Below are 26,042 nucleotides of genomic sequence, written 5' to 3' on the forward strand. Positions count from 1 at the left end.
TCAGTATGTCAAAATGGTAATCATGGAAACTGATCGTTTTCACTCTATTTTTGAGCACTCTCAGATCCGATCCATCAGCGCGCAGAACCTTCCGTCACCTATAAACAGTGGGCAGCTCCATAACATTTCCTCTGTCAGCGATCGATCTTCTACAGCAAGTTCCTGGTGCACTTGGGTAGCACACTTCTCCTCAAGGATCCTCACCGGTCCTGAGCCTGTGGTAAGAAACTTTCAGTTATATGTGAATTCGTTTTTTTCTAACAGTCGCTCTTGCTCCCCAAGCAGAGATTGCCAGAAGACCGAAAGGCCCCTTCGCCTCCTCTCAAATTCGCAGCTCCTCTGCGGTCCCGCGCTCTTCAAGGCGGACTCTGATTCCCTCTTCAAAAGCACGCTCTCCCTTCTCTTCCCTCAGGTTACTCCAATGGCGGGTCAGCAAGGCCAGACCTCCAACCAGGCCCAGACCAAAGACCCAATGAGGAACATCTTCAATAACAAAGAATGTAATATGTGTAAGGCACATACTGTGATGATTAACAACCTTATAGCTCAGGTTAAAGAACTAACAGAAGACTATCATGCTGATAGAAACTCCAAAAGAAAGAAATTGGAAAAAAGAAAAAGGGAAATTGAAGATCTTAAAGACCGCTGCATCCACATGGAGGCGGTTATTGATCATCTGCGCACTCTCACTGAGAGCCAATATGCAGAAAACTCGACTAGAGCCAGCGTTCGAAAGGAAGACTCGGTCACTGCTCATTATCCTTGATCTTATGCATTACAAATTTGCCTGGTTAGGTGGTTCTTATGTAAGGCAGTATTGCCGTTTGTCTACCGTTTTGTGTTCAATCAAAAGAAACTTTGAGGACTATGGGTCTGCGTACCCGGTTTTGTACCTCAGTTCTTACTCTTTTCCTCGCCATGTACTAGATCTTACTTCAGAAAGTTTTTCTAATATATGAGTAGCCGACATTGTAAAAAAAAAAAGACTTGAAGAAAACTTGCAAGCAAGAATAGAACCCTTGAAGATCTGACGTGACAAGTATCAAATTTTTGGAATATTTTCCTAGGAAATTGTCACAAAGATTTATCCACTAAAAAGATACATTTCGTGCACAATTGCATGAAGAGGCCATGTCCTCTTTCAAAGTTGAGCACTAAAAAAATATCTCAAGAGAGATGTGTAATTGGCAGAACTTATGTGTTTTAGTTAAAAGGCTCGAGTCCAGTAATGTTGAAGCAATACTCAAGTATGATGGGTATTTGAATAATGGAATGGTGAAATTTACTCGTTGTACATTGCAAGATCAATTATTGTTGCTACAATGTCTTGAAGAAGTCAAGCTATTTCACTGAAGATGATTGATCTATGACAACATGTCTGATTTAGGGTTTGCAAACGCTAGTATGCTAAGGGGTTTTTGAAAAACCCTAGGGTTTATGAAAAAAAAACTAGGATTGAACATTTATGCCAAAAGTAGAAATTCTAGATCTTACAAGAAAGAAATGACATCATCGTGATGATGAAGATGAAATTGATAAAGTTGTAGATGGATCCAGGAAGTCTAAAGATCTAGAGGGAGTTAATATTCTTCTCAAAAAGATAAGTACTTTTATCTCTCTTCTTTGTTACTATTATTGTTGTTACTAGATAGTCTCTTGTCTTTGAATTCTTTGCTTGATTGTAATTGTTCTTCCATGGCCTCTATTAATTTTCCACTACTCTATGCTATTTCAATTACTTTACCCCAATTCAATCCTTCATTAAGCAATATTTTCAGTAACAATTAATTCTTCCAAGAATCAACAGCGATTGAAGATAGAACAGTAAATGCAATGGCAATAGGAGAAAATCAAGAACAACAACAAGAGACACCGATTTGGTCAAAGACCAAGGAAAAACCCCACAAGGGGGAAAAACCTTTGAAAATTCTTCTTCTATTAGACTGTTACAAAATGTTCAGTAGAGAGTACAATGAGCCCAAACCTATAAATAAGAGTCAAAGTCAAAGTTTGACTTATCCAACAAATCTACCATCCAAGAATTAATGTCAATGAAGAAATAGTCAAATCTAGTCAATTGTCATAATCTGCAATTCTGGTCAACAGTCAACAGCAGTCAACATGCCCTAACCAGTCCCAAGTCAACAGTCAAATTTGTCTTTTAGGAGCTCGGTCAACTGTCCACAAGCTCGACCTCCACAGTTGATCAAAGTCAGCCCAAAACAATCTTGAAAACTCAGTCAAAAGAGAGAGAATACTATGGTCAATGCAGGTCAAACCCTATGGTCAACACAGGTCAAACTGTCCAGATTACCTCAGTTCTTATGCCAATTAATGCAACCTGCCTACACAGAATATTTCCAAGTCAAATCGCAGTCAAACAATCCCTCAAACACCTCGGTCAATGTTGGTCAAAGTCACCGCTTTAAAAAGTCAACGCAAAAGTCAAAGATGCCAAGAAACCCTTCGCACATGTGGGGAGAGAGAGTTGCCTCAGACCTGTACGAACCAATCAGATTGAGAGGGAGAAGATGAGTTGATGTGATGTGATGTCCAAATGAGCTTGAGTTCACTTGTATTTATATGCGTTGGAGGAGGGGCAATTTGTCCTTAGGCAGACCTTGACAACTTGTGTACCTGTGGGCTTGACTTAAAAAATAAATCTTTCCTTATCCAAATTAATTTTGGTCCTCTCAAAAAGAGGAATTAAGTCCCATGATTGGAATTTGTCACTGAGTTGCCAAATTAACAGCCTCTTAATGAGGATTGCAGGTACATAATAAAGGATACCAAGACTTTGGCAGCAAATAGAAGAATAGAGCAAAGATGCGACAAAGAGATTCTCTGTGATGAGGGATATTGTACTAGTCAAGATATGGACTCAAAGGGAGCAGAATGCCTTGATCTATGCCAAGACAAAGCAAGATTGGATGGCATGGATTTCAAAGCGAAAGATTACCTTGGTAAGAAGGAAGAAGGTTATGAAGGGACATCTTGTCAGGTACACTTCTGTTAAAATTTATTATCTTCAAGACTTCTGTAGAGATCGCATTTCTCGATGAAAGAAGAGAACATAAGAGCTACCTCAAGCTAGTGAGGTACATGAAGAAGTCTTATATTTGCAACTAGAAGGAAGGCTTGTTCAAACTCCTCTGGGGTTGATGGATCAGCGTTGATCCTATATGATTTGTTTTCCAACAAAAACAAAAGACCTTATGTGCCGAAGGGAGTTGCATTGACCAAAGGATTTGCTCTAGAGGGAGAAGTCAAGGCTTCTCTAGGAACTCTTGTTTCTGGCATTAGAAAGAGTTGACCTCATAATTCAAGATGACGGATCTTGACTTGATAGTTGATAGCATCAGTGATAGAGGTAGCAACCAAGTATGCCATGGCAGGATCTGTTTCTGAAAGGATACCCAGTTAGGGCAATTTATGTAATCAAGATTGTGGATCAAGTCAGTTGATGATTGAACCAAGGCATGTAGCTCAACATTTATTGAAGTACCAACATGGTACAACTGGTCACAGCATCAAAAAAAGAAGTTCAGCTGCAAGGCAAGGATTGCTGAGAATAGAAAGAGTTTGTATATCGCTTTTATTTGGGCTCAGATCTCATGGATGAGCAGGAAGCAAACATTTGTTGCACTCAAAGGCCAAGTATGTTGCAACATGAAAAGTGAGTAATGAAGAAGTATGACTGCAACTTGCAAAATTGGTTGATCACGTGCAAGTGACAGCAGGATGACAGGTCAGGGAACCTTGGGATCTAGTACCAACACATGGTAAAGGAAGAGAGTAGTAAGGCTCAAGTACAACTCCACTGATGAGCAAACAGTTGATATCTTGATGAAGTTGTTGCCCAAAGAGAAGTTTGTAGAAAAACTGGGGCATGTGGAAATTAATCCTCTCGTTGAGAGGATGTTGATTTGATAATAGCATGGATGGACATTCTCTCGTTGGAGAGAATGGTCCAAGAGGCCCAGAGTGCTCAACAGGTAGGGTTGAGTGAGTGCCTCTCGGAGGAGACCCGATTACTCACCATGTGGGGTTGAGTGAGCTCTTGACCCAATCACACAACAGGAAAGGGTGTAGTGAGGACTATCGGTATTTGGACCCGATCACACACCGGAACAGTGTAGTGAGGTTCTGGACCCGATCACACACCAGGGAGGGTGTAGTGAGGTCCTTTAGCATCTAGACCCGATCACACACCAAGGAGGGTGTAGTGAGGTCTTTTAGCATCTAGACCCAATCACCAGCCAAGGAGGGGTTGAGTGAGGTCTTGGCCCAGAGTGCTCACCAAGAAGGGTGACTGAGTGCTTGCTAGTTGAGGGTCTCAGCATTTTTGCCTAGGGAGAGGCCTTGGGATTTGAGGAGCGATCACTCTAGAGGAGTGAGTCCTGATATATTGATGACAATTCCATGGGTTCGGTACCGCTCGAGATATGGCCACTAGCAGGTGTTGATGGTAGATGATGGAGCTGATGTGGAGAACCCCTTTATGAGTAAGAGGGAGCATTGGTATCATGACAACAAGGGCATGCCTCAGACCATTGGTAATAAAAGGAGCATGGCCTGGATTGTTGGTGAGATAGCTTGAGGGATGGACATTCTAGAGAGAATCGTCCTTGAGGCTCTGACACTCAATGGAGTGGGTGCCTCTTCAGCATCATGGCCTAGGATAAGGCTTTGGTTTTGGGACGTGGGTTTCCCTAAGGTTTGACCATGAGTAATGGCAACCCTGAACTAGACAAAAGACCATGAAGTGAGGCACCCACCGAATCATGGTGACTAGTTGAGTGAGTACCATTGGTAAGGAGAGCTAACTTGGGTTGTGGTACCTATCGATGATACTTATATAGGTCAAGCGCGTTGCCCTAGATGATGTTGCTATCAATAAGTTGAACCCTTTTCCTTAAAGAGATCATGTATATAGAGAACATCTAGATAGTCATTATGAATACCTCCCTATCTAAGAGGGAGTGTTGAATTTTGTAGCTATGGTCGGTCTTCATAATATTTTCATTTGTACTTGAAATATTCGAAAATGAATTTATTTGTAAAAGAAAATTATATGAAGCATGTTCTTCCTGCTTGCAAGAAACAAATTTATTTTGTATTTAAAAGAAAAATATTATGAGGCTTGTCAAGAGCGGGAAAAATGAAAATTTGTATCTGTATTTTGACACCAAAAGTGAGCAAGTCAGCCCTCCAAGTGTCAAGTTGGCATGCCTATGGGACACACCTTTTAACATGGACGAAACACTATAGATAGAGCCTATTCACTCTCCTCCAACAACAATTCGGATCTCTTATCTGAGGCTATGTCTATGTGGTTAAGTACACATGCTGAGGCAGAATTGTTGGACTCTTTTTGTTCCTCTTGGAGACCCTATCTCAATGATATATCTCTTGGATATGGTGCGCATTCAAAGGCCGATCTCAATGACATAGTGCAAGATCTGAGGCAGACTTGGAGGACGTCTTCTTGACCTTGTTGCAGTTTTTGGATAGAATTGTGGAGGACTGACTTGGTCCTTGGTGGTTGGTCATCTTATTGGTGTTGACTTTGATGTATCTCTTGTTGCATTGATTCTCTAAGGAAAAGGTTGGTTGGGCATTTACCCTTTGAGGGTTTTCCCAAGGTAAAACTTTGGGTTCTTTGTGTGGTTGTCTCTTTATGACCCTACTGTCTTATTTGCTATATGGTTGATGTTTATTGTGTAATTATTGAATGATGGAATTAGTGAATAAGGATGTGAAAAGATAATAATAATCAAAGATAATTATCAGTTAAGAAGACCATGTAAAAAGTAACACTACATTCCCCTTGCACTTTCACAAAAATGAATAAAAAGACCATTTTTTAAAATTGTGTTTTGGACTGGGGAGACATGAGAGAGAGGGGTTATACATAACCCCGAAGGAGAAATAGTGATGAAATTTGCTTGGGGCTCAGGATGGAAAACAAACAATCAAGCAGAGACCTTAGCACTACGACAAGGGTTGAGGATAGCCTTAGCAAAGGGAATTCGTTGGCTTATTGTATTCAAAGACTCCATGATAATAATCCAAAAATTTCACCAAAATAAGAATTTCCTTGGGAAAGATCAGACGCCACTAATTACAAGAATATGGATGCAAATTCAAAAGTTTGAAACTATTGGCTCTTACCATATCAAAAGGGAAAATAATCCAATTGTTAACAAACAGGCCAACAAAGGAGCAAATCTAGAAGAGTGGAGCATTAATCAGGATCAAGGTGATCCTCTTCTTATGCATGTCCTATGAAGCACGACTTATCATCCTTAGGAAGGTTGAGACCCATTATAAGTATGAACAAGTGGATTATGTAGCTCGAAGTCTATTTATCATTGGCACTAATCCCATTTGTATGATTAGATTAGTGGTTTGCTCTTCGAGCAGGCAGATTTATTGGGAATGGCCTTCTAGATGGGGAAGTCGGAATAAGGATCCCATGCCATATGACAAGTGGAGGTCAAGCTTAAGCAAAATTAATTTGAAGATTAAGGCTATGCAAGCTAGTACCACACTGGCGTTGATACACTCCAGTGTAGTTGTGATCGGAAGTTGGGTGAAGGATTTTGAGCAGGGATATTGTGATTCGATGACGCAACCCTTGGACAGAGGCATTAAATGTGAAGCAAGGGTTGATGGCTAATAGAAGAAGGAATTTTGGAATATAAAAGAAGAATCGTATCCCTGAAATATTCCAAGATTCTATTAGAGCCTAGGTGTCTGGTATTATGGCCTCCTCGCGCCAAGAAGGAAGTGGTAATAACAGCAAGGACCACCTGTTGTCCATAATGGAAGCAATCTCAGCTACGATGTCGAAGCTTGGGCAGCAAGTAACTCTGGAAGCTCAATCACATTTTGCCCTGCTTAATCGACAATTGGAAGATCTAAGAAAAGAATTGGAGTGCCTCCAGCTCATGGTGGAGAATCTAGCAAAGAAGGTGGACAATTTGAATGCCAAAGTCGGCGGTATTGAGGTTACAATGGAAATGGCGACAATTGATGTTTTAAAGAAAGTCTATGGTCTCTCTGACCTCCCCTCCAAGTGCTCTTGAAGAGAAGCAGCCCAGCGACCCCTAGGAACAAACTATGGAATAACCTCCCTTGCACTAGCTAGACGCGACGGCGGACAAGCAAGTTGACGATGAAAAGGAGGAAATGGAAGCAAGTGGTCAAGCAATGTAGTAATGTTTGAATGTTTTGTATTTTTGCTAAATACTACGAGGGTTTTTGGCGGATATATAGAATAAATGTTGTAAGAATCTTTGCATGGAAAAGACCAAATAGAAATAGAATGTTTAGTGAACAATTTTGGTCTACTGCAGAAGAAGAATTATCTCTGTATGTAAGGGTTCTAGCCCGTACTGCAGCTGAATCAATATAATCTATCTATTTCTTTAAAAAAAATGTGTTTTGGACCTTTCGGTCTTCATACTTTAGTTGATTATAATATCATAACTTATGCAGGTGGCATATTTTATTAACATCTCTTTGATCACATTAACAATTGGTGAATAGTCTATTTCATTCCACAAATCACTAGTCTACTTCCTATTATATGGTTTAAGGATTTGTATATTTGCAGGTAATAGATGGTTGATGCTTGAATGATTAATCATTAATCCATCATGGATAACATTCTACCAACATAATGTAGTAGGATCTCCTCATTAGATTGTATAGCTCGGACAGGTGTTCTAGTCTTAAGAGGTGTAAATGAGGCTAAGAGCACGAGAGAAATAAATATCTCAAAGCCCAGGAAATTTTTATAAGGGAAAATATCTTAATTAGATTATTAACCAATTTTTAATTATTTTCCTGTCTAACTTAGGAAAACAAGTTAATTAATTAGTATTAATTGAGGTAACTCAATTTCTCTCTAGTGACTTCTAGAAAGAGTGTTTGATTGAGTCAAGGTGATCTTAGCCATCGATGGCCATTTTAGAGATCATTCAAGTGATGCACAGTGGTAGCATGGGGTTTGACACCAATGAGGGTTTCAGCGGTGAATGAGCAATAAGAAATTTTTCGGAGCATATTCTTCATCCAAGAGACTTCCAATGTCTGAGTTTGAAAGGGAGATTTTGCAAGGGCCAAATTATTTTTCAAAGGGCCCGAGTTTTCTCCAGTTGTGCAAATTACCAGAGGGAGCTTGATTTGTCAAGAGGAGGTCGATTTGCCAGAAGAAAAGTTGATTGTCAAAGGAGGCCAATTTACCAGTGGAGGTCGAGTTTATTCCTCTAGGAGTGTGATTTTGCAGTGGAGGTTGAATTCCTCCAAGCTGCACATGTGGGCCGAGATTGTGTCTTATAGGAGGGACAATTTGCTTCCAGAGGGCTGAATTGACTTGCAGAAGTGAAGATTGACTTTTGTCGGAGCTTTTCCATTTTACGACAAGCAGTTGTAATTTCTGTCAAGTACAGATTTGCTAAAACCCTCACTTGCGGAACTAGTTTTCCCACATTGGGGGTTTTCTAGGGACATTTGCCCAAAAATATTCGTGTGGTTTTCTCAATTCCTGTGAATTTTTAATTGGTGAATATTGTAATCGTGTTTTTATTTAGTATTTGCAGCAAATAATTTTGTTGAGATAAATAATCTTTAAAAGATAGGTTGGATAATTACCAAATAACTGCAATAATTTTCACATGGTATCACAATAGATCTGAGGCGCAAAATGTTATTTAAGAAGCTCAGCCCAGGGTGCAAGAGAGGAAACCAAGGGTTTATAAAACCCAAATCGATTTATTCCCGATTTATTAGAGTTTGCTTATTTTATTACGATGGTTTCAGAGAAATGGCTTCAGTTGGTTTACAGGATCAAGACATATTAGAGGGGTCATCTAACTTTGGCATATGGAAATCCATAATCCTATTAATCTTGAAGGAGAATGGGTTAAAAAATATGCAACCAATGTTTTAGTCGTGCCGACAGATGCAGCACAGCTCCTTACCTACAAGGAGGAAGATACCAAAACCAAGCGCATTATTCTGGATAGGGTCAAGGATCACATTGTGCCTCATATAGCAAAAGAAGATATAGGGAAGAAGATGTGGGATGCAGTTTGTAAACTCTATCAAGATTCTAGTGTAAACATGAAGTTGATCCTGAGGGAGAAACTTCGAAGCACGAAACAAAACAAGGGTGAAACCATTGTGCCTTACCTTACCAAGTTGAAACGTGTCAAGGAAGAATTGGCAGGTGTTGGTGAGAAAATTGAGGACGATGAGCTTGTCAAGACAGCCCTCAATGGGTTTACTAAGGAGTGGGATGTCTTCATACAAGTTATTACAGGAAGGCAAGATCTTCTAGATTGGGAAAGACTATGGTCAGATTTTACCCAGGAAGAACTTAAGAGTCTCGTCAGTGACACCAACAGCACCAAACAGAAGGGTGAGGGAGAACAAGAAAACATGGCTCTTGCAAGGAAGAACAAAGCAAAAAAGGGATCCAATAAAGGGTCCAACTCCAAGGGGGACAATAAGAAGGACCTATCAAAGGTCAAGTGCTATGGTTGTCACGAATTTGGTCACTATGTCAGCAATTGCCTGCAGAGAAAGAAAGGTGACAAGAATGGCAGAAGCAAACAACAACTTCAGCAAATGGAGATGAGCTTTCCATCCGAATGAAACAAGAGTTCGCACTCATAGCTTGCCAAACTAGCTCAACCTCATAGGGTGTTTACTACATAGATAGTGGGGCATCATTCCATATGACAGGAGTTAGAGAGTACTTCTCCAGCAACAAGGAGGAAATAAGATTCCAGATCGAGATGCGGAATAAGTCTAAGTGTAATATAGTTGGGAGAGGGACAGTCTTATTTTAGAGGAAGTCTGGTAAGCTGATTTCAATCCACGATGTGTTGCATGTGCCAGGAATGGGGATGAATTTGATTTTCGTTTATGTTCTTCAAGATAAGGGATATAATGTACTCTTTAGAGGGAAGAACATGTTGATTAAGCGCCATAAGTGGAAGTCACCCATATTAATTGGAGTCAAGAGCGGTAGACTATACAAGTTGCAGATGGATACTCCAAAGGCACTAGTAAGCAGCAGTGATCTGAGAGATCAAGGAGAGCTTTGGCATAGGAGGATGGGCCATATCCATCATGGGACACTTAAGTTGCTCAGGGAGACAATGATAGGTGTTCCAGAGGTGAGCACGGAGCACGACGATGTGTGTAAGGTATGTGTGTTGGGGAATTTTGCTAAGGCATTTTTTCTAGGGAGTGACAAGAGGTCCAAAGGAGTACTTGATTTGATTCATTTTGACATATGTGATCCGATATCGACTCAATCTCTCAAAGCGTACAAATATTTCGTTACCTTTATTGATGTCAAATCACTCCAAGAAGACCTGGATTTACTTCTTAAAGACCAAGGCTAAGGTCATCAGTCGCTTCCAAGAGTTCAAAGCTCTTGTGGAGAATCCGACAGGCAAGAAGATAAAGGTCCTTCGATCAAATAATGGAGGCGAGTACACAGGAAAAGATTTCCAAGAGTTTTGTACAAGGGAGGGCATCAAGAGGGAGTGGACGGTTCCTTACAACCCACAACAAAATGGGGTTGCTAAGAGAAAGAATCGTGCCATAACAGAGGCAGCGAAGGCCATGTTGTATGACCAAGATATGCCAAGATACTTATGGGCAAAGGCATGCAGTACTGTAGTATATATTTAAACAGGGTCCCACATAAAGCATTGGGAAAGATGACACTTGAGGAGGTGTTTATAGGAAAGAAGCCAGATGTCAGCCACCTCAAAGTATTCGGTTGCATGGCTTATTGTCGCATTATAAGGATAACATATTCCAAACTGGATCAGACTATAGAGAAGGGCTACTTTGTCGAGTACAATGAAACTTCAAAGGCATATCGTATATTTATTCCAGGGACTAGGAGGATAATTGTCAAGGGAGATGTTTGATTCATGGAGGACAAGGCATATTGAAGGTCCAGAGATTTGCCAGCAATAGTTGATCATAATGAGCAGCCAACAGAAGCTCCAAGGGTAGAACAACAGAATAGGGATAAAATAGTACGAGTACTATTACTAGTACTAGCACAGGATCAAGTACAAATGTTCCAAAGAGTTCATAGAGCACGAAGCAGCGGATGCAACAGATACGAGAGTTGCATTAGGAGGATGTGTAAGTCCAAACTCCAACCTCTATTGTTGGCAAGAGGAACCGAGAAGTTCAACAAACACTTAGGGATGCTCAGGAGTTTGTGGGGACTCCTAGGACGGGAATGAGAGAGAAGAGACAACCAGACAAGTACAATGGCTACAGGCATTGAAGAGTCAATTCGTGGATAACGAGTCTTCCAACAATCAAGAGGTTGCACAGTAGTAGGTGTGGCAAGATGCCATGGTTTAGGAGTACACCTCAATCATGCAGAACTATGTTTGGGAGGTGGTGCCTAGATCGACAAACAGGGTGGAAGTTGGATCATGTTGGATCTATAAGATCAAGCACGGTGCAGACGGTAGCACAGAGAAATACAAGACGAGATTTGTGGCCAAGGGGTTTTCTCAGAAGGAGGGAATGATTACAAAGAGACATTTTCTCTCTTGGTTGTATATAATATATATAACCAGAGGCCTTTGTAGCACACAAAAGTGAGACCCACGTGTGCAAATTAAGGAGAGCTTTGTAGGGGCTCAAGCAAGCTCCTAGGGCGGGATATTAGCGTATCAACAGATACTTGCAAGGGATGGGCCTCGTGAAGAGTGAGGCAGAAGTGAACCTCTATTATTTGATGGTTGGCGATGAGGTACTCATTCTCGTCCTATATGTGGACGACTTGTTCTTGACAGGTTCATTAGGGCTCATAGAAGAATGCAAGAGGGACCTTGCAACAGAGTTCGAGATGAAAAACTTGGGACTAATGCACTACTTTCTAGGCATGGAGGTGCGGCGAATAGATGAGGAGATTTTCCTTAGACAAGGGAAATACTATATCGAGATCTTGAGGAGATTCGAGATGGAAGATTGTAGATACATCTAAGGAGAAGGATGTGGGCCCTACACTATATAAGCAGTTAGTTGGCTCTCTTATGTATTTGGTCGACACCAGGCCAAAGATATCCTTTGCATTAAACTCTTTGAGTCAATTCATGGTCAAAACAAAGGGGGTGCATTAGACAGCAGCAAAGCATGTGTTGCATTATTTGCGTGGTACAATCGAGTATGGAATTAGATATACTTGAGGAAATGGTTTATGGTTGATGGGCTATATTGATGCGGACTAGGCAGGCAATATAGTGGAGAGAAAAAGCACTTCAGAGTGTTGCTTCAACATGGGATCGGGAGTTGTCTCTTGGTACAACAGGAAGCAGAAGTTTGTGGCACTGAGCTCTACAGAAGCAAAGTCTATAGCAACGAGCATGGAAACATGCGAGGCCATTTGGCTTCAAAAGTTGTTAGTAGCCTTGTTTGGTCAAAAGGTGGAGATGACCATGATACACTATGACAATCAGAGTTGCATCAAGCTCTCTGAGAATCCTGTGTTTCATGATAGGTCAAAGAATATAGACATTAGATGTCATTTCATCAGGATTATGTATAGCAAAGGACAGTCCAGCTACAATAAGTGCATACAGATCATTAAGTAGCAGACATCCTAACGAAGGCCTTGGGGAAGGCAAGATTTATCTTCTTCAGAGATAAGTTGGGTGTTATGCAAAACACCTTCCTTCCTAAAAGAGAGTGTTAGATTTTATAGCTTGGACAGGTGTTCTAGTCTCAAGAGGAGTCAATGAGGCTAAGAGCCCAAGAGAATTCAATATCTCCAAGCCCAGGAAATTTTTCTAAGGGAAAATATCTTAATTAGATTATTAACTAGTTTTTAATTATTTTCGTAACTTAGGAAAACAGGTTAATTAATTGATATTAATTGAGATAAGACGATTTCTCTCTAGTGACTTCTACAAAAAGTGTTTGATGGAGTCAAGATGATCTTAGTCATTGATCAAAATTAGATCTTGGTCATTGAATTCTCAACGAGAGATTATAAGAGGAAATCGATGGGCATCTTGGAGATCATTCAAGTGATGTGTAGTGGTAGCATGGGGTTTGACACCAACGAGGGTTTCAGCAGTGATGGAGCAAGAAGAAATTTTCTAGAGCATATTCTTCATCCAAGAGACTTCCAACTTCTCAGTTTCAAAAAGAGTTTCAAAAGGAGGTTTTGCAACGGCCGAATTATTTTGCAAAGGGCCAAGTTTTCTCCAGTTGTGCAAATTACCAAAGGGAGGTTGATTTGCCAGAAGAAAAGCCAAATTGTTAGAGAAGGCCGATTTGCCAATGGAGGCCAAGTTTATTCCTCCAGGAGTACAAGTTGCCAGTGGGGGCTAAATTCCTCCATGCCGCACATGTGGGCCGAGTTTGTGCCATACAAAAGGGTCGAGTTGCTTCTAAAGGGTTGAGTTACTTCGAGAGGGTTGAATTGTCTTATAGAAGTGGATCGAATTTTGTTGAATCTTTGCCATTTTACACCAAGCAATTGTAATTTCAATCAATTACAGATTTGTTGAAGAAATAATAAAACCCTCATCTGGAAAACTAGTTTTCCCCACATTGGGGTTTTTCCAGGGACATTTGTCCAAAAATACCGGTGTCATTTTTATGTGTGTGGTTTTCACAGTTCCTGTGAATTTTTAATTCGTGAAAATTGGAGTAGTGTTTTTATTCAATATTTGCAGCAAATAATTTTGTTGGGACAAATAATCTTTAAAAGATAGGTTGGAAAATTACCAGATAACTGCAATAATTTTCAAACTGCTCTTCTTTAGATGATAGATGTAGGAAGCACCACCCTTGTGCCCTCCTTCAAGGCATTCCCCCCCAAGGAGTCTTTTGTTTTTATCTCTTAAACCCTTAGTTGTTCTTGTATATATTGAGCTCTTCCACTAGCATTTCTTTCTTTTCTAGTCTAGAGAGTTTACATCTTAGATTTAATTTGTCTTTGGTTTCTATAGGAGTGGTCGTTACACTCCCACAATGTATTGATACTTTTGTACTTATCAATCCCATTGGACGTTAATAGAGTCGTCTTATCTTATCTACAAGTAGCACAAATATGTATATTTTCATATATTATACAGCTAATTTAGCATTTTACAACTAATATGTATTGACATCATTGTACTCAATAGTCCTACTATTAAAATTGGCAACTAAGGGCAAACTCCATGTGGGTCATCTTATTTATGGCATCTGATATTTTTCTTGGATTCCTCTCTTCGAGAGGTGTAGGATTGATCTAAAGATCATCCAATTCCGACATGTATTTATGGAGATATGAATTTATTTGTATTATTCACAATTTGTTAAGGTCAGCGAGCAACCAAATTACCCTAGCTCAACCTCAACGTTGCATTATAAATAGAGAAGATCACAAGTCATTTGTTACACACTTCTCTCATCATCTCTCTCCACTCGTTTGGGTTTGGTGGCAAGAGAGGTCAAGAGGGAGTATCCCTAGCCGCAGTCCTCATGAAGAAGCCCTAGCCGCAAGTGAAGAGGAGACTAACGGAGAAGCCCTAGCCGCAAGTGAAGAGGAGACTAAGGGAGAAGCCCTAGCCGCAGTCTTGAAGGAGATCTGGCCGCAGATCAAAGGAGCTCTTATACGCAGCAGAGGAGGCTCTAATCTGCATCAAAGGGAAGGCTCCAATCCGCAGTTAAGGTAGGCTCTATATGTTGTCAAGAAGAGCTCTAATCTACACTTAAAGGGAGGCCCTAATCCGCTGTCCAAGAGGCCCTTATACGCAGTCAAGGAGAAGCCTTAATATGCTGTCAATGAAGGCCCTAATACGCTGCCTGAAGAAGCTCCTATACGCAGCCTAAAGAAGCCCTAATCCGCAGTCATAAAGGAGCCCTAATTCGCTATCAAGAGAGCCCTAAATCCACAGTAAAAGAAGACCTAAAGCCGCAGACAGTGGAGCCCTATACACAGCTAAGAAGGAGACCTAGGAAGCAGCAAAAGGAGCCCTAAATGCAGCAAGAATAATTATGTTAACAGTGTGAAAGAAGGTTGTTCCTAGGCATGGGTTAAGGGACTATTTAGGCAGTCATTTTGTGACTGCGTGAGGTTGTGTTCCTCTTGTAGGAGGGCCGAGTTAGAGGAGATAAAGACCAGATCTGTTGGGGTATCGTTGGAGGGACAAGGAATAAAGATTATGCTGCCTGGAAGCTACAGGAAGACTGTGTGTTAGGCCGCAGGCCATAACACCATAGTCAAGTATTGCGTATGGGTGTTTGAGGGCTTATATATGCCCAGATCATCAACATAATCTAGGAGTTGTCTTGTGAGTTAATACTGCAGAGATTAAAGGTTGTTTTGATGACTGTTGGAGGACTGTTACAGTAGTGCTTGGTGCCCTAATTGCTGAAGCAGTGACAGCTAGTGCAGCAAGAAGACAACAGTGTTTTGGGAGCTGTATTGGGTCAGGGTTTGACCATGTTTGGCTCAGTTTGATGAACATCCTGTTAGTGCCATATGAATGATCTTCAGAGGAAGATTTTGTCTAGTTTGACCAGCACTGACTTCTCTGGTCAAGAGTTTTCTGTTGTAGTCATAAAATATCAATTTTGTATATTTGTGTTATCTCTCTCTCTGCTGAACTATTGAAGAATATAAGAAGAATTGATCAAGGGTTTCCCCACATTGGGGTTTGTCCCTGGCTAGTGCCACATCTTGTGTCCTCTTGTCTTGGCTTGTCTTCTATTCTTTATGTTTATGTTCTATCTGCATTTTACTATCATGTTGATGTGATTGCTAATCTGAATACTGACATTGGGCTAATATGAAAATTTAAAGTAAATTGCTCTAAACATAGAACATACCAAAATTTAACACCTGCTGACCTACTTTTGTGGTCATTAATTAGAGGGGTTTGTCCCTGGCTGGTGCCACATCTTGTGTCCTCTTGTCTTGGCTTGTCTTCTATTGTTTATGTTTATATTCTATCTGCATTTTACTATCATGTTGATGTGATTGCTAATCTGAATACTGACATTGGGCTAATATGAAAAATTGAAGTAAATTGCTCTAAGCATAGAACATACCAGAATTTAACACCTGCTGACCTACTTTTGTGGTCATTAATTAGACATGTTATCTTACGTACATATATATATATATATATATATATATATACCACTAATTTAGCATTTTACAACTAATATGTTTTGACATCAATGTACTCAGTAGTCCTGCTAACCTAATTTGTGGTCATTAATTGGATATGTTATCTTATCTACATTTATATTGACTTATATATATCTATATATATAACTAATTTAGCATTTTAAAACTAATATGTATTGAAATCAATGTAATGGTCATTAATTGGACATGTTACCTTATCTACATTTATATTGTCTTATATATATGCTCCCACAACACTTTACTCGAGGGCTTTTGGGAAATGGAGCTCCCGATGCTCCCATGCTTTGCCAACCTTGGTCAATTCACCAAAGGCCATTGCTTTTGCAAGCGTCAACCTTTGTGCCAATATTGCTTCAAAGGCACAAGAGTGTTTTACACATTCCCTATAGACTTACTCTTGCATGCAAACTTGGATTAAAGAGCTTATCTACTTCAACCCAATTCTAAACTTTTCCTCAATCTTGGAGGCATGTCAACATGCCTAAACCAATGCCATGAAGTTGAGAAACTCTACTTCAACTTGGATGTAGTGTGGAAGACCAATGAAGTACTTCAAGGCCTTGTTATGCTCTACACCGTGCATGTCCAATTAAGTCATAAAAGAGTGAAACTTGTTGGTGTACTCTGTGAAGATTCAGTTGAAAAGGGGGCACTGGAAATTATTCTTCTAACTGGAATTATTATGCTGATTATTTTGTTACTGGCAAAATAACGAATTATTCACACTGCTAATTCTTCAAAATAAAACATTGCGGAAAATAAACTGGAAACTAAGAAATAATATGCACACACAAAATAAAATTTGACGCGGTTATTTTTGGAAAAATGTCCCCAAAAAAACCCAATGTGGGAAAATCGGTGCAGCAAATGAGGGTTTTATTATTATGCAGCAGCAAAATTATCTGAGTACAAATCTGGATGCCCAACTAGCAATCCTCCAACTAAATACATTGCCAAAATATTTGGAGGAATCTCCTCCCTCTGCCAAAATAGTTCGCCCTCCTTCTGGCCTGCTTGCACTGCTTGACTAGTTGCCCGCATTGTTGGCCTAGGCAAGTCATACAACCTCTGAACTCTTCCAACTGGGTCATCTAGCCTCCCTTTGTCACTGAAAATAAGTCGCTTTGCCTTCTGGGTGATCGCCAGGCCTCCAACAATTGAAACAACCCTCTTCTAACACTTTTGTCGAGGTTTTTGGCTTACTCACTCTTCCTGGATGGCTTTCTTGCAAAATAATTCGGCCTCTCAACTATAGCTATTGAGAATATTTGTTAGAAATGTCTTTGTTGCTCCCCCAATCCTCCTTGTCTAGCTCGAACCTTCTAACTGCATTGAATCTTGCACTAGATAGCTCGATCTACCCAAGGAACTCGCTCTCCTAGCTTTCGCTGGCTCTCACAAATGTGCTTCGATGTGTCTTACTCCAATCCCATTGACCTCCTCTTATAATCTCCAATTGGATCACCAACGGCCATGATTAAGTCCTTATCGATGGTTGAGATCATTTTTGAGTTGATCCATGTGAGTTTCTAGAGAAATCTCACCTTTCTCAATTAATTGTTGTTAATTAATCATTTTCCCTGAGTTAGACTTAGGAAAAAGTTAATTATTGATTAATTAACTTAATTGAGTTTCTTCTAGGTGATCTTTTCTAGAAACAATTTCTAGGTTCTGGAGTTCTAGTGTTTATTAGCCTCTCTGACCAAAGTCAAGACTAGAACACCATTTGATGCTACAAAAACTAACACTCCCTCTTAGTGAGGAAGGTTTGCACCCAATATCCATAGCATCCTCCATACACGTTGTTGATGACTAACAACTGTGACCATTGCCCACCAACTACAGCACAACTCCGATTCATCTACCACAACTGTAGTTGAACCACCCTGCATCTGTGTTGTTGCTGACACTGCACTGTACAACTGTACTGTTGTCAACTCTGCCACTGCACTGCAACTAATCTCATGTTGTTGTTGTTGTTGCAACTACTGCAACTAAGATCCTGAATACTGAATCAGCTGTGTACATATGCTGCAACTGTCTCCTGAGTCTCTCGCTGCTACAAGCCTTTGTTGCCCACTGAGTATGTTTGCACTGCGTTCCCCAGCGTCTAAATGCAACTAGCACTACAACTATCCATTGAGAACTGACTACATCAAGTTGACACTGATCCAACTTGCTATTGAATACTGTGAGCCCCTGTAACAAAGGTAATGATCCATGAGGAAACACATGTTTGATGCTCGCCTCTATGGACCCTAACCAGCGCTGCGCAACTCTGGAGTCTAGAGATCAATGTCTCCCCGCCTCTCTCCTAGAGGTATAGTTGCATATAAAGCAAAATCCTCCTCCAACATGGAGGACAACAGATCAATCTCTGCTAAAGTTGTTGCCTGCTCTTGCTTCTCCTTCTTGTCCTTCTTCCTCTAATGACACTGAGTGTTGTAGTGACCAAACTCACCACACCTGAAGCACTTAACCTTCAACAGGTCTTTCTTCTTCTTGTCTCCTCCCTGTGAGCCTTGTCCCTGACTGGGACCTTTCTTTGCCTTTCCCTTCGATGCAAGGGCTACGTTCTCCTCCTCCTTCACACTCTTTGATCCTTTGTTGTTGCCACCGAGACTACTCTTGACTAGAGCAAGTCACATCTCCTCCTGCGTGAAATTTGCCCACAATCGATCCCATCCAAGTAGCTAATCTCGTCCAGTGATGCCTTGGACAAAAGTAGCCCACTCCTCGGTGAAACCATTGATAGCTACATGCACAAGTTCAACTTCTTGTGGCGCCTCTCCTACTGCGGCAAGCTCATTCCAGATATCCTGAATTCTGGTGAGGTAGGGGGTAACTCCTTCTCCCTTCTGCATCCTAGTGGTTCTTAGCTTCTCCTTCAGGAACATCTTCTGATTCTCGGAAGGATTCTGGTATAGTGTTGCAAGAGCATCCCACATTTCTTTGGTCGTATTCTTGGCCGCTAAGTGTGAGACTATATGATCCTAAACTCCATCAAGGATCAATTGCTTCACCTTGGCCATCTCTTTATTATAGTTGTCTAGTTGTTGCGGATCTGTAGGTACGGCTATAACTTGTTCTGCGTATGTCTTCAAACCAAATTCATCCAGCAGAAAGGACATCTTAGCCTTCCAAATAATGTAGTTGGATGCACCATCCAATCTATCCTAATCTCTAAGCCTTGTTGAGGCCATTTTCTGCAAAACTCACAACTGGGATATAAACAGGAATCTCCTCCTCTCCCTGCTAGGGTGTCTGCTTTGCTACACGCACTTCCTTCACAAAATGCACAAATTTGCTTTGTTGTTTCCCTCTACTATTGGAAATTTTGGATTTCCTTTAAGGCTAGAAACCCTCTGAGTAAAATCCCTCAGTGTGCAATTTCTCTTCCACCTGACGTTGATTTTGCTACTGCAAAAACAACTGCGCCCAGATCAAAAATCTACTCTGCAAAAAGAGTTGATTTGCTCACCTACTTCTTGCTAGAATCACTTCCAAAGAAGTTCGAACTTTTCAAGATGCCTACCTCTAAAAATCGAACCCTTGTCTAGTAATTCGCATTGCCTAGCAAGGCCTTGCGCAAACCTAGAAATCGAGATGCCAAACTCCCTCTGAATTTGGACGATTTCCTTCTTCCACTTTTGAGCTTCATGTCTGATCTAATTTGCTCTGGTACCATGTGAAAAATCGCTTGAAAAAGTAGTAACAAGAAATTATTCTTCTAACTAGAATTATTATGCAGTTTATTTTGTTTTTGGCAAAATAACGAATAATTCACAATGCTAATTCTTCAAAATAAAACGCTGCAGAAAATAAACTGGAAACTGAGAAATAAGATGCACACACACAATAAAATTTGACACAGTTATTTTTGGACAAATGTCTCCGCAAAAACCCAATGTGGAAAAATCGGTGCAACAGATAAGGGTTTTATTATTATGCAGTAGCAAAATTATCTGAGTACAAATTTGGATGCCCAACTGGTAATCCTCCAGAAAAATACGCTGCCAAAATATTTGGACGAATTTCCTTCCTCTACCAAAATAATTTGGCCTCCTTCTAGCCTGCGCGCACTACCTAACTAGTTGCTTGCACTACTGGCCTAGGTAAGTCGTACAACCTCTGGAACTCCTCCAAATGGGTTGTCTAGCCTCCCTCTGTCACTGAAAATAAGTCACTTTGCCTTTCAGGTAATCTACCAACCTCCGACAACTGAAACAACCCTCTTCTGACACTTTCGTTGGGGTTTTGCCTTACTTGCTATTCCTGGACAGCTTTCCTGCAGAATAATTCGGCCTCTCAACTACAGATGCTCTGTTGTTGAGAATCTCTACTAGAAGTGTCTTTGCAACTTCCTCAATCCTCCTCGTTTGGCTCGACCCTTCTTCTTGCATTAAATCCTACACTGAATAGCTCGATCTGCCCAAGGCACTCGCTCTCCTAGCTTTCACTGGTTCTCACAAATGTGTTTCGATGTCTTACTCCAACCCCATCGACCTACTCTTACAATCTCCAGTTGGATCGCCAACTACCATGATTAAGTCCTTATCGATGGCTGAGATCATTTCTGAGTTAGTCCATTGGAGTTTCTAGAGAAACCTCACCTTTCTTAATTAATTTTTGTTAATTAATCATTTTCCCTAAGTTAGACTTAGGAAAATTTTAATTACTGATTAATTAACTTAATTGAGTTGCTTCTAGGTGGGTTTCCATAAACGATTTATGGGTTCTGAAGTTCTAGTGTTTCTTAGCCTCTCTGACCAAATTTGAGACTAGAACACCATCCGATGCAACAAAAACTAACATAGTCTTGAATAGTTTGGTCTTTCAATTCGCACAACAATTGACATTTGATACATTGGTTATCATAGTGTTGGAGGGGATAGAACCCCCACACGCAACCTCCCTAAACTCGGGCAAGGTAAGAATGGGATTGTCATCCTCAACATGTTATTTGTTGAGTGTCGTCCACTAGAAAAGCATTAAGAGTACATCTTTAGCATCGCAAAGGTGATCTTTCTTGGTCCATGATGTGATTGACAATGAAATATGACTCCAATTCTTGCGGCCAATATCCAACGCATCAACATCAATATTACCTTGAAAGATTAGGCTTTCTATATCTACTTGAACCTTGAAAGGTCATGCATTATGGGACATAGGGTTGTTGTGACCATGATTATGCAACAACCATGTGTCCCATAATGCATGACCATAAAGGCACCAAGTTGCATCATTATGTCGCAAAACTAGATGAAAAGCATGGTCCTCTATTTCTCTAATACCTTGAGTTGTTGTATCTCTGCAGAATCCTTGAAGGATGATTTGGTAGAGTTGTCCACTCTTGTCTTCATACATCTAGTAGATGGATACTACGAAACAAATTTTGGTTGTATTCCTTCACACGAGGACTGCAATCTCATCTAGGCATGCATGAACTATGCTCTAATACCAATGATCCACGCCAAGAGTTCAGGACGTGCAATGCAAAGGACAATTACAAACTTGAGACAATTCAAAGTTAGAAAAACAACCATGAACATGAAGAAAAACTAGCTCTGTTATCATATTACATGCACAATTCACAATTGAGAAAAAGATATAGCATAAAGGCTCTTCCATTAATCTTCAAAATGGGGAAAAGACATCATAGTATAACTAGCAAAAAACAGAAGAATGAGAAATCATGTATGCCAAAGTCCTAAGGAGAATTCTAAGACAAAATCTTACTTGATAGGTGACTAAATGATCTAGGAGCGCTAATAAAAAATACAAGTATTTATATAAAGGCACCAAGATTTGATTTCGTAAACAATTAGGCTTCCATCAAATCTTAAGCAAATGTTGACATTCTTGGATACAAGTGTGCACATAGAATGCTAAAGGGGGCACACATTGACAACTATTGGCATTCTTGATTGTAGGAGTGTTCATGGGAATGCTAAGATATGTGCACACAAGGACAAGCTTTGCATGCATGCTCTATAATTGTGCTATCGTAGTGTTATCAATGCTAAATTCATCAGAGGTTTCAAGGGACTACCCCGAACCCTATGGGGTCTCTAACTATCGATCCTACCCTAAGAGGCTACCAGGGGCACTACTCCTTGTACCTCAAAACAGGTGTTGAGCACCACAATCTTGGGCCACAAGGGTTGTTGTTCCATTGGGGGTACATGTGCAATTGTCTATGTCTACACTCGAATCATGATTTTCAAGTTTATTTCCTAACACACAAGGTAGAATGTTTGCTCTGTGGCATTGGAATTCTTGACGATTTGTAATGGGAAGTCCACTTTGTTGTCATTGTCACATGTTAAAGTTGTCCAACTAAAATAATGTTGGTCCTATGATTTCATCTTTGCAAAGGCAATTCTATAAGGAATGAATATCCCTACATTTGAAGGAATGTCCATTTAACTATCATGGCTCTCTAGCTTTTTGGCATTACGCTTCCAATTATTGGTACAATTTCCAAGCACATTCAATGTTACAAAAATCATGGGTTGGGTCACTCGCATGTTATTAATCTATGATTCCATTATATGTGGCAGACACAGCTCTATGATTAACAAACATTGATTAGCAAAATTCTAAAAGGCTTCCTGATGAGAGATGAATCCCTTGAGATCAACAGCATCAGGATTTCTAGATTTTGATAAACATAAAGGCTTGGACATAAGGCCATGGCATTAGCATCATTATTGGTTATTGATCACAAACATTTATTAGCAAAATTGTAAAAGGCTTCGTGATTAGCAAAATTGTAAAAGGCTTCGTGATTAGCAATGAATCCCTCAAGATCAACAACAAGAGGATTTCTAGATTTTGACAAACATAAAGGCTTAAACATAAGGCCATGGCATCAAAATCATTATTGGCTATTGATCAAATTCCTTAGCATAATATAAAAGTAACTTGCCTCTATCATCTTTAATCTGTAATCATCCCAACTAGGACTAACCTGCCTCTATTGTCTTTAATCACTCACCTAGGACTAACTTGCTTTTATCATTTTTAATCCCTTCACTTCCTCCAGCCCTGCTGAGGTTCCCTTTAGCAAGCCCATTAAGTTGTAAACCTAAGTTGGACTAGATTGAATATGGAAAAGGATATGAATATGGTATCCATATCAAAAACAACAAATTTTGAAAAAGGCCAAATACAACACAATGAATAAATGTCAAATACACACACACGAACACATAAGCAAAAAGAACATGAAGCAAAAAATTTAGCATTGCCACTTATCAATTAAAGGTGAAAAAGAGAGTTGTCATTTAGATCATCATCAATACTATAGTTACTATGATACTATTTAGATCATCACTACTATCTAGTGTTATACTATGATACGATGTACAATAGTAGTACAATGTAAACATACAATAAAGAATACGTGCAAACTGCATAATGAGTAGCATGCTATATATCCCATGTTCATAACTTCATTACAAATTCCAATTACATATCAATTGTGTCTTCCTCTCTGCCGTGAACTCTTAGCAAACACCAATAAGCCACAACTCTGTCCAGCTTCATCTACTTGTACTACGATAGCGAGCCAATCAACCACTCAGCAACTTTTCACAGTAAGAATAACACTCAAATTACAAATTCTCTCAAGCATAAGTAGTGGTGTGCTCAAGGGAGGCCCAAGAAGATGTATTTATAGGTTAGAGAGTCTGCTTTAACATTTTAGGGTTAGGGTTTGCGTTTTTTATTTTAGGTTTATTTTGCGTTTTCTATGTTTTCTTAAATGTTCCCCGCTGGAAATGCGAGCTAGTGCGCCAAAAACGTTTCTGGCAGGACCAAAAACAGCGGTTTTGGTGTTTCTACCTTTCGAAATGCCGTTTCTGAAAAAAGGAAAAACACAAACGTTTCCATGGCGGTTTTGTTGCATTTCACATCAGAATGAGTATCAAAAGCGTGGAACGCCGTTTCAGGGCTCCCAGAGGGGCATTTCTGATAACATAGTTGTAAACAGAACTGCCACTGTGGGATTAAATATAAAGTGAGAAACTTTGCAACATGGCTACTCCTTAACTGCCTCTCCAAATGAAGTACTTTGAAGCCATTCTGAGTATTACTTTTTAAACAACTTCCATAGACCAGTTGCTCTCGTAGATGACAGCTCTAACTCAATCTGATTCAATCCCCTATTTTGTCACCGCCTATCATCTACATAGGCAGAAGGCCATGTTCCAAAACTTCTATCAAGCAACTAGTGAAAATTTGATGGTGTACTGTACATATTGCCCAAGTGTATAGAGGTCATACGGGATCCACTGGATGTAATAAACTTTCAGCCATTGTAGCAAAACGAAGCTTTGAATCCTAATTACAAGCCAAACAATCTGCTTGAATTACGCATTCGTGACATAATCACCATTCGGCCCAAACAAGTCAAACGATCAAGAACACAACCACCACGGTGGCTTAATGTGCTTCCTAGTTTGGGTTATAACTAAGGGACTGTTAAAAACGAGCTGTTAAAACCTACCAAAACCCCTTTACTTATAAATTTTTCAACATATTCATTGCATTGAACTCATGTCAAATCTCATTCACTAAATTCAATGTTGTAAAATTCTGCCAGCAGCATATGTAGGTAGGTTGATGTCAAGGAAAGGTAGAAGTAAAGAACGACATGCATATCTGATGGAAAATCTTACCATTCCACCAATACCGCTGTAGAATTCCAGCACCCTGAGCGGCTCGTCCTCGTGTTTGAGTTCCCCCTCCATTGACAATTTGTGTGCTTGAGAGACTAGAAGCACTCGACCTTGTTCAGTGATAGCATTGGCACCTAATAAAAAAATATAATTTTTCGCCCGCTGTTTAGGTTCATCTATGGAATATATAGCTATGGATCCGTTTGCTGTGATACTCATGGGCACGCCATGTGATTAAATCAAAAATAGACACTTCCTTTATGGGAAGAAAATTATTGCGGTGGATTAGCCGTAATATTCCATATAATTTTTGTGTGTATAATATTTTTATGATCGGTTTTTTTATATAATATTTATGTTTGATGGGTGAAAATATTTATTTAATTTTTTTATTTTATAACTTTGATCTTAATAGTAAAATTACAAATAAATTTTTAAATAAAAAATATATATTTTGTAATTTTTTAAATAAAAAATATATATATGTATATCATATTAAAATATAATAAATAAATTTTTAAACTATATATATATTATACATTAAAATATAATATATAAATAGTACTTATAAATTAATATTCATTTTGTTTATGGAGTATTGGATAGACGTTGATTTGTGTATTATTAAGGTATTTTTTGCTGTGAAGTTGTTGATCGGGGTGATATATTAGACATGTGGAAGAAGTAATTTTACCAAGCTTAAAAAAAACCATGGCTTATCAATATCACATACTCAAAAATCGTAAGCCATTTCAAAAAAAAAATTATAAATAATTTATTTTAATTTAATTTTATAACATTTTTTAAATTAAAAATTAATACTTACAATAAACGAGATTTTTAATTATGGATATTCACCCCATTTTATCATAAATATTATTAACTTCTAAATAGGCTCTGTTACAATACCATGGCTTATTGATATTATTTGCCCAAAAACCATAACTCATTTCAAAATCAAAATATTTTATATTTTTTAAATTACATCTAAAATAAAAAAGCTTTTGGGGGATGTTGTAAATATTTAGTTTTACAATACCATGGCTTATCAATACCACATACTCAAAAACCGTAACTCATTTCAAAAAAAATTATAAATATTTTATTTTATAGCATTTTTTTAATTAAAACTTAATATTTATAATAAACAA

The 26,042-nt window shown here is 39.4% G+C and overlaps 1 protein-coding gene across 5 annotated transcripts in view; it reads right to left on the reverse strand.

Moving 5' to 3' along the window:
* The window catches only part of DNMT2 (DNA methyltransferase-2), a 320,023-nt gene extending 294,912 nt beyond the window's left edge, over nt 1–25,111 (reverse strand). For 3 of the 5 annotated variants that reach the window (XM_089396361.1, XM_089396360.1, XM_089396359.1), the window contains exon 1: nt 24,892–25,111. In XM_089396361.1, coding sequence (XP_089252487.1) covers nt 24,892–25,110 — 219 coding nt within the window. In that variant the 5' untranslated portion in view covers nt 25,111. The remainder of the gene's footprint in view (nt 1–24,891) is intronic. The other 2 variants (XR_016252859.1, XM_089396358.1) reach the window with 1 other exon arrangement.
* Nucleotides 25,112–26,042: the final 931 nt, after the last annotated feature.

Source organism: Pinus tabuliformis, chromosome 1_2 (genome assembly GCF_031772625.1).
Source record: "Pinus tabuliformis cultivar Carrire ecotype Pingquan chromosome 1_2, CPIR1, whole genome shotgun sequence".
Taxonomy (NCBI): domain Eukaryota; kingdom Viridiplantae; phylum Streptophyta; class Pinopsida; order Pinales; family Pinaceae; genus Pinus; species Pinus tabuliformis.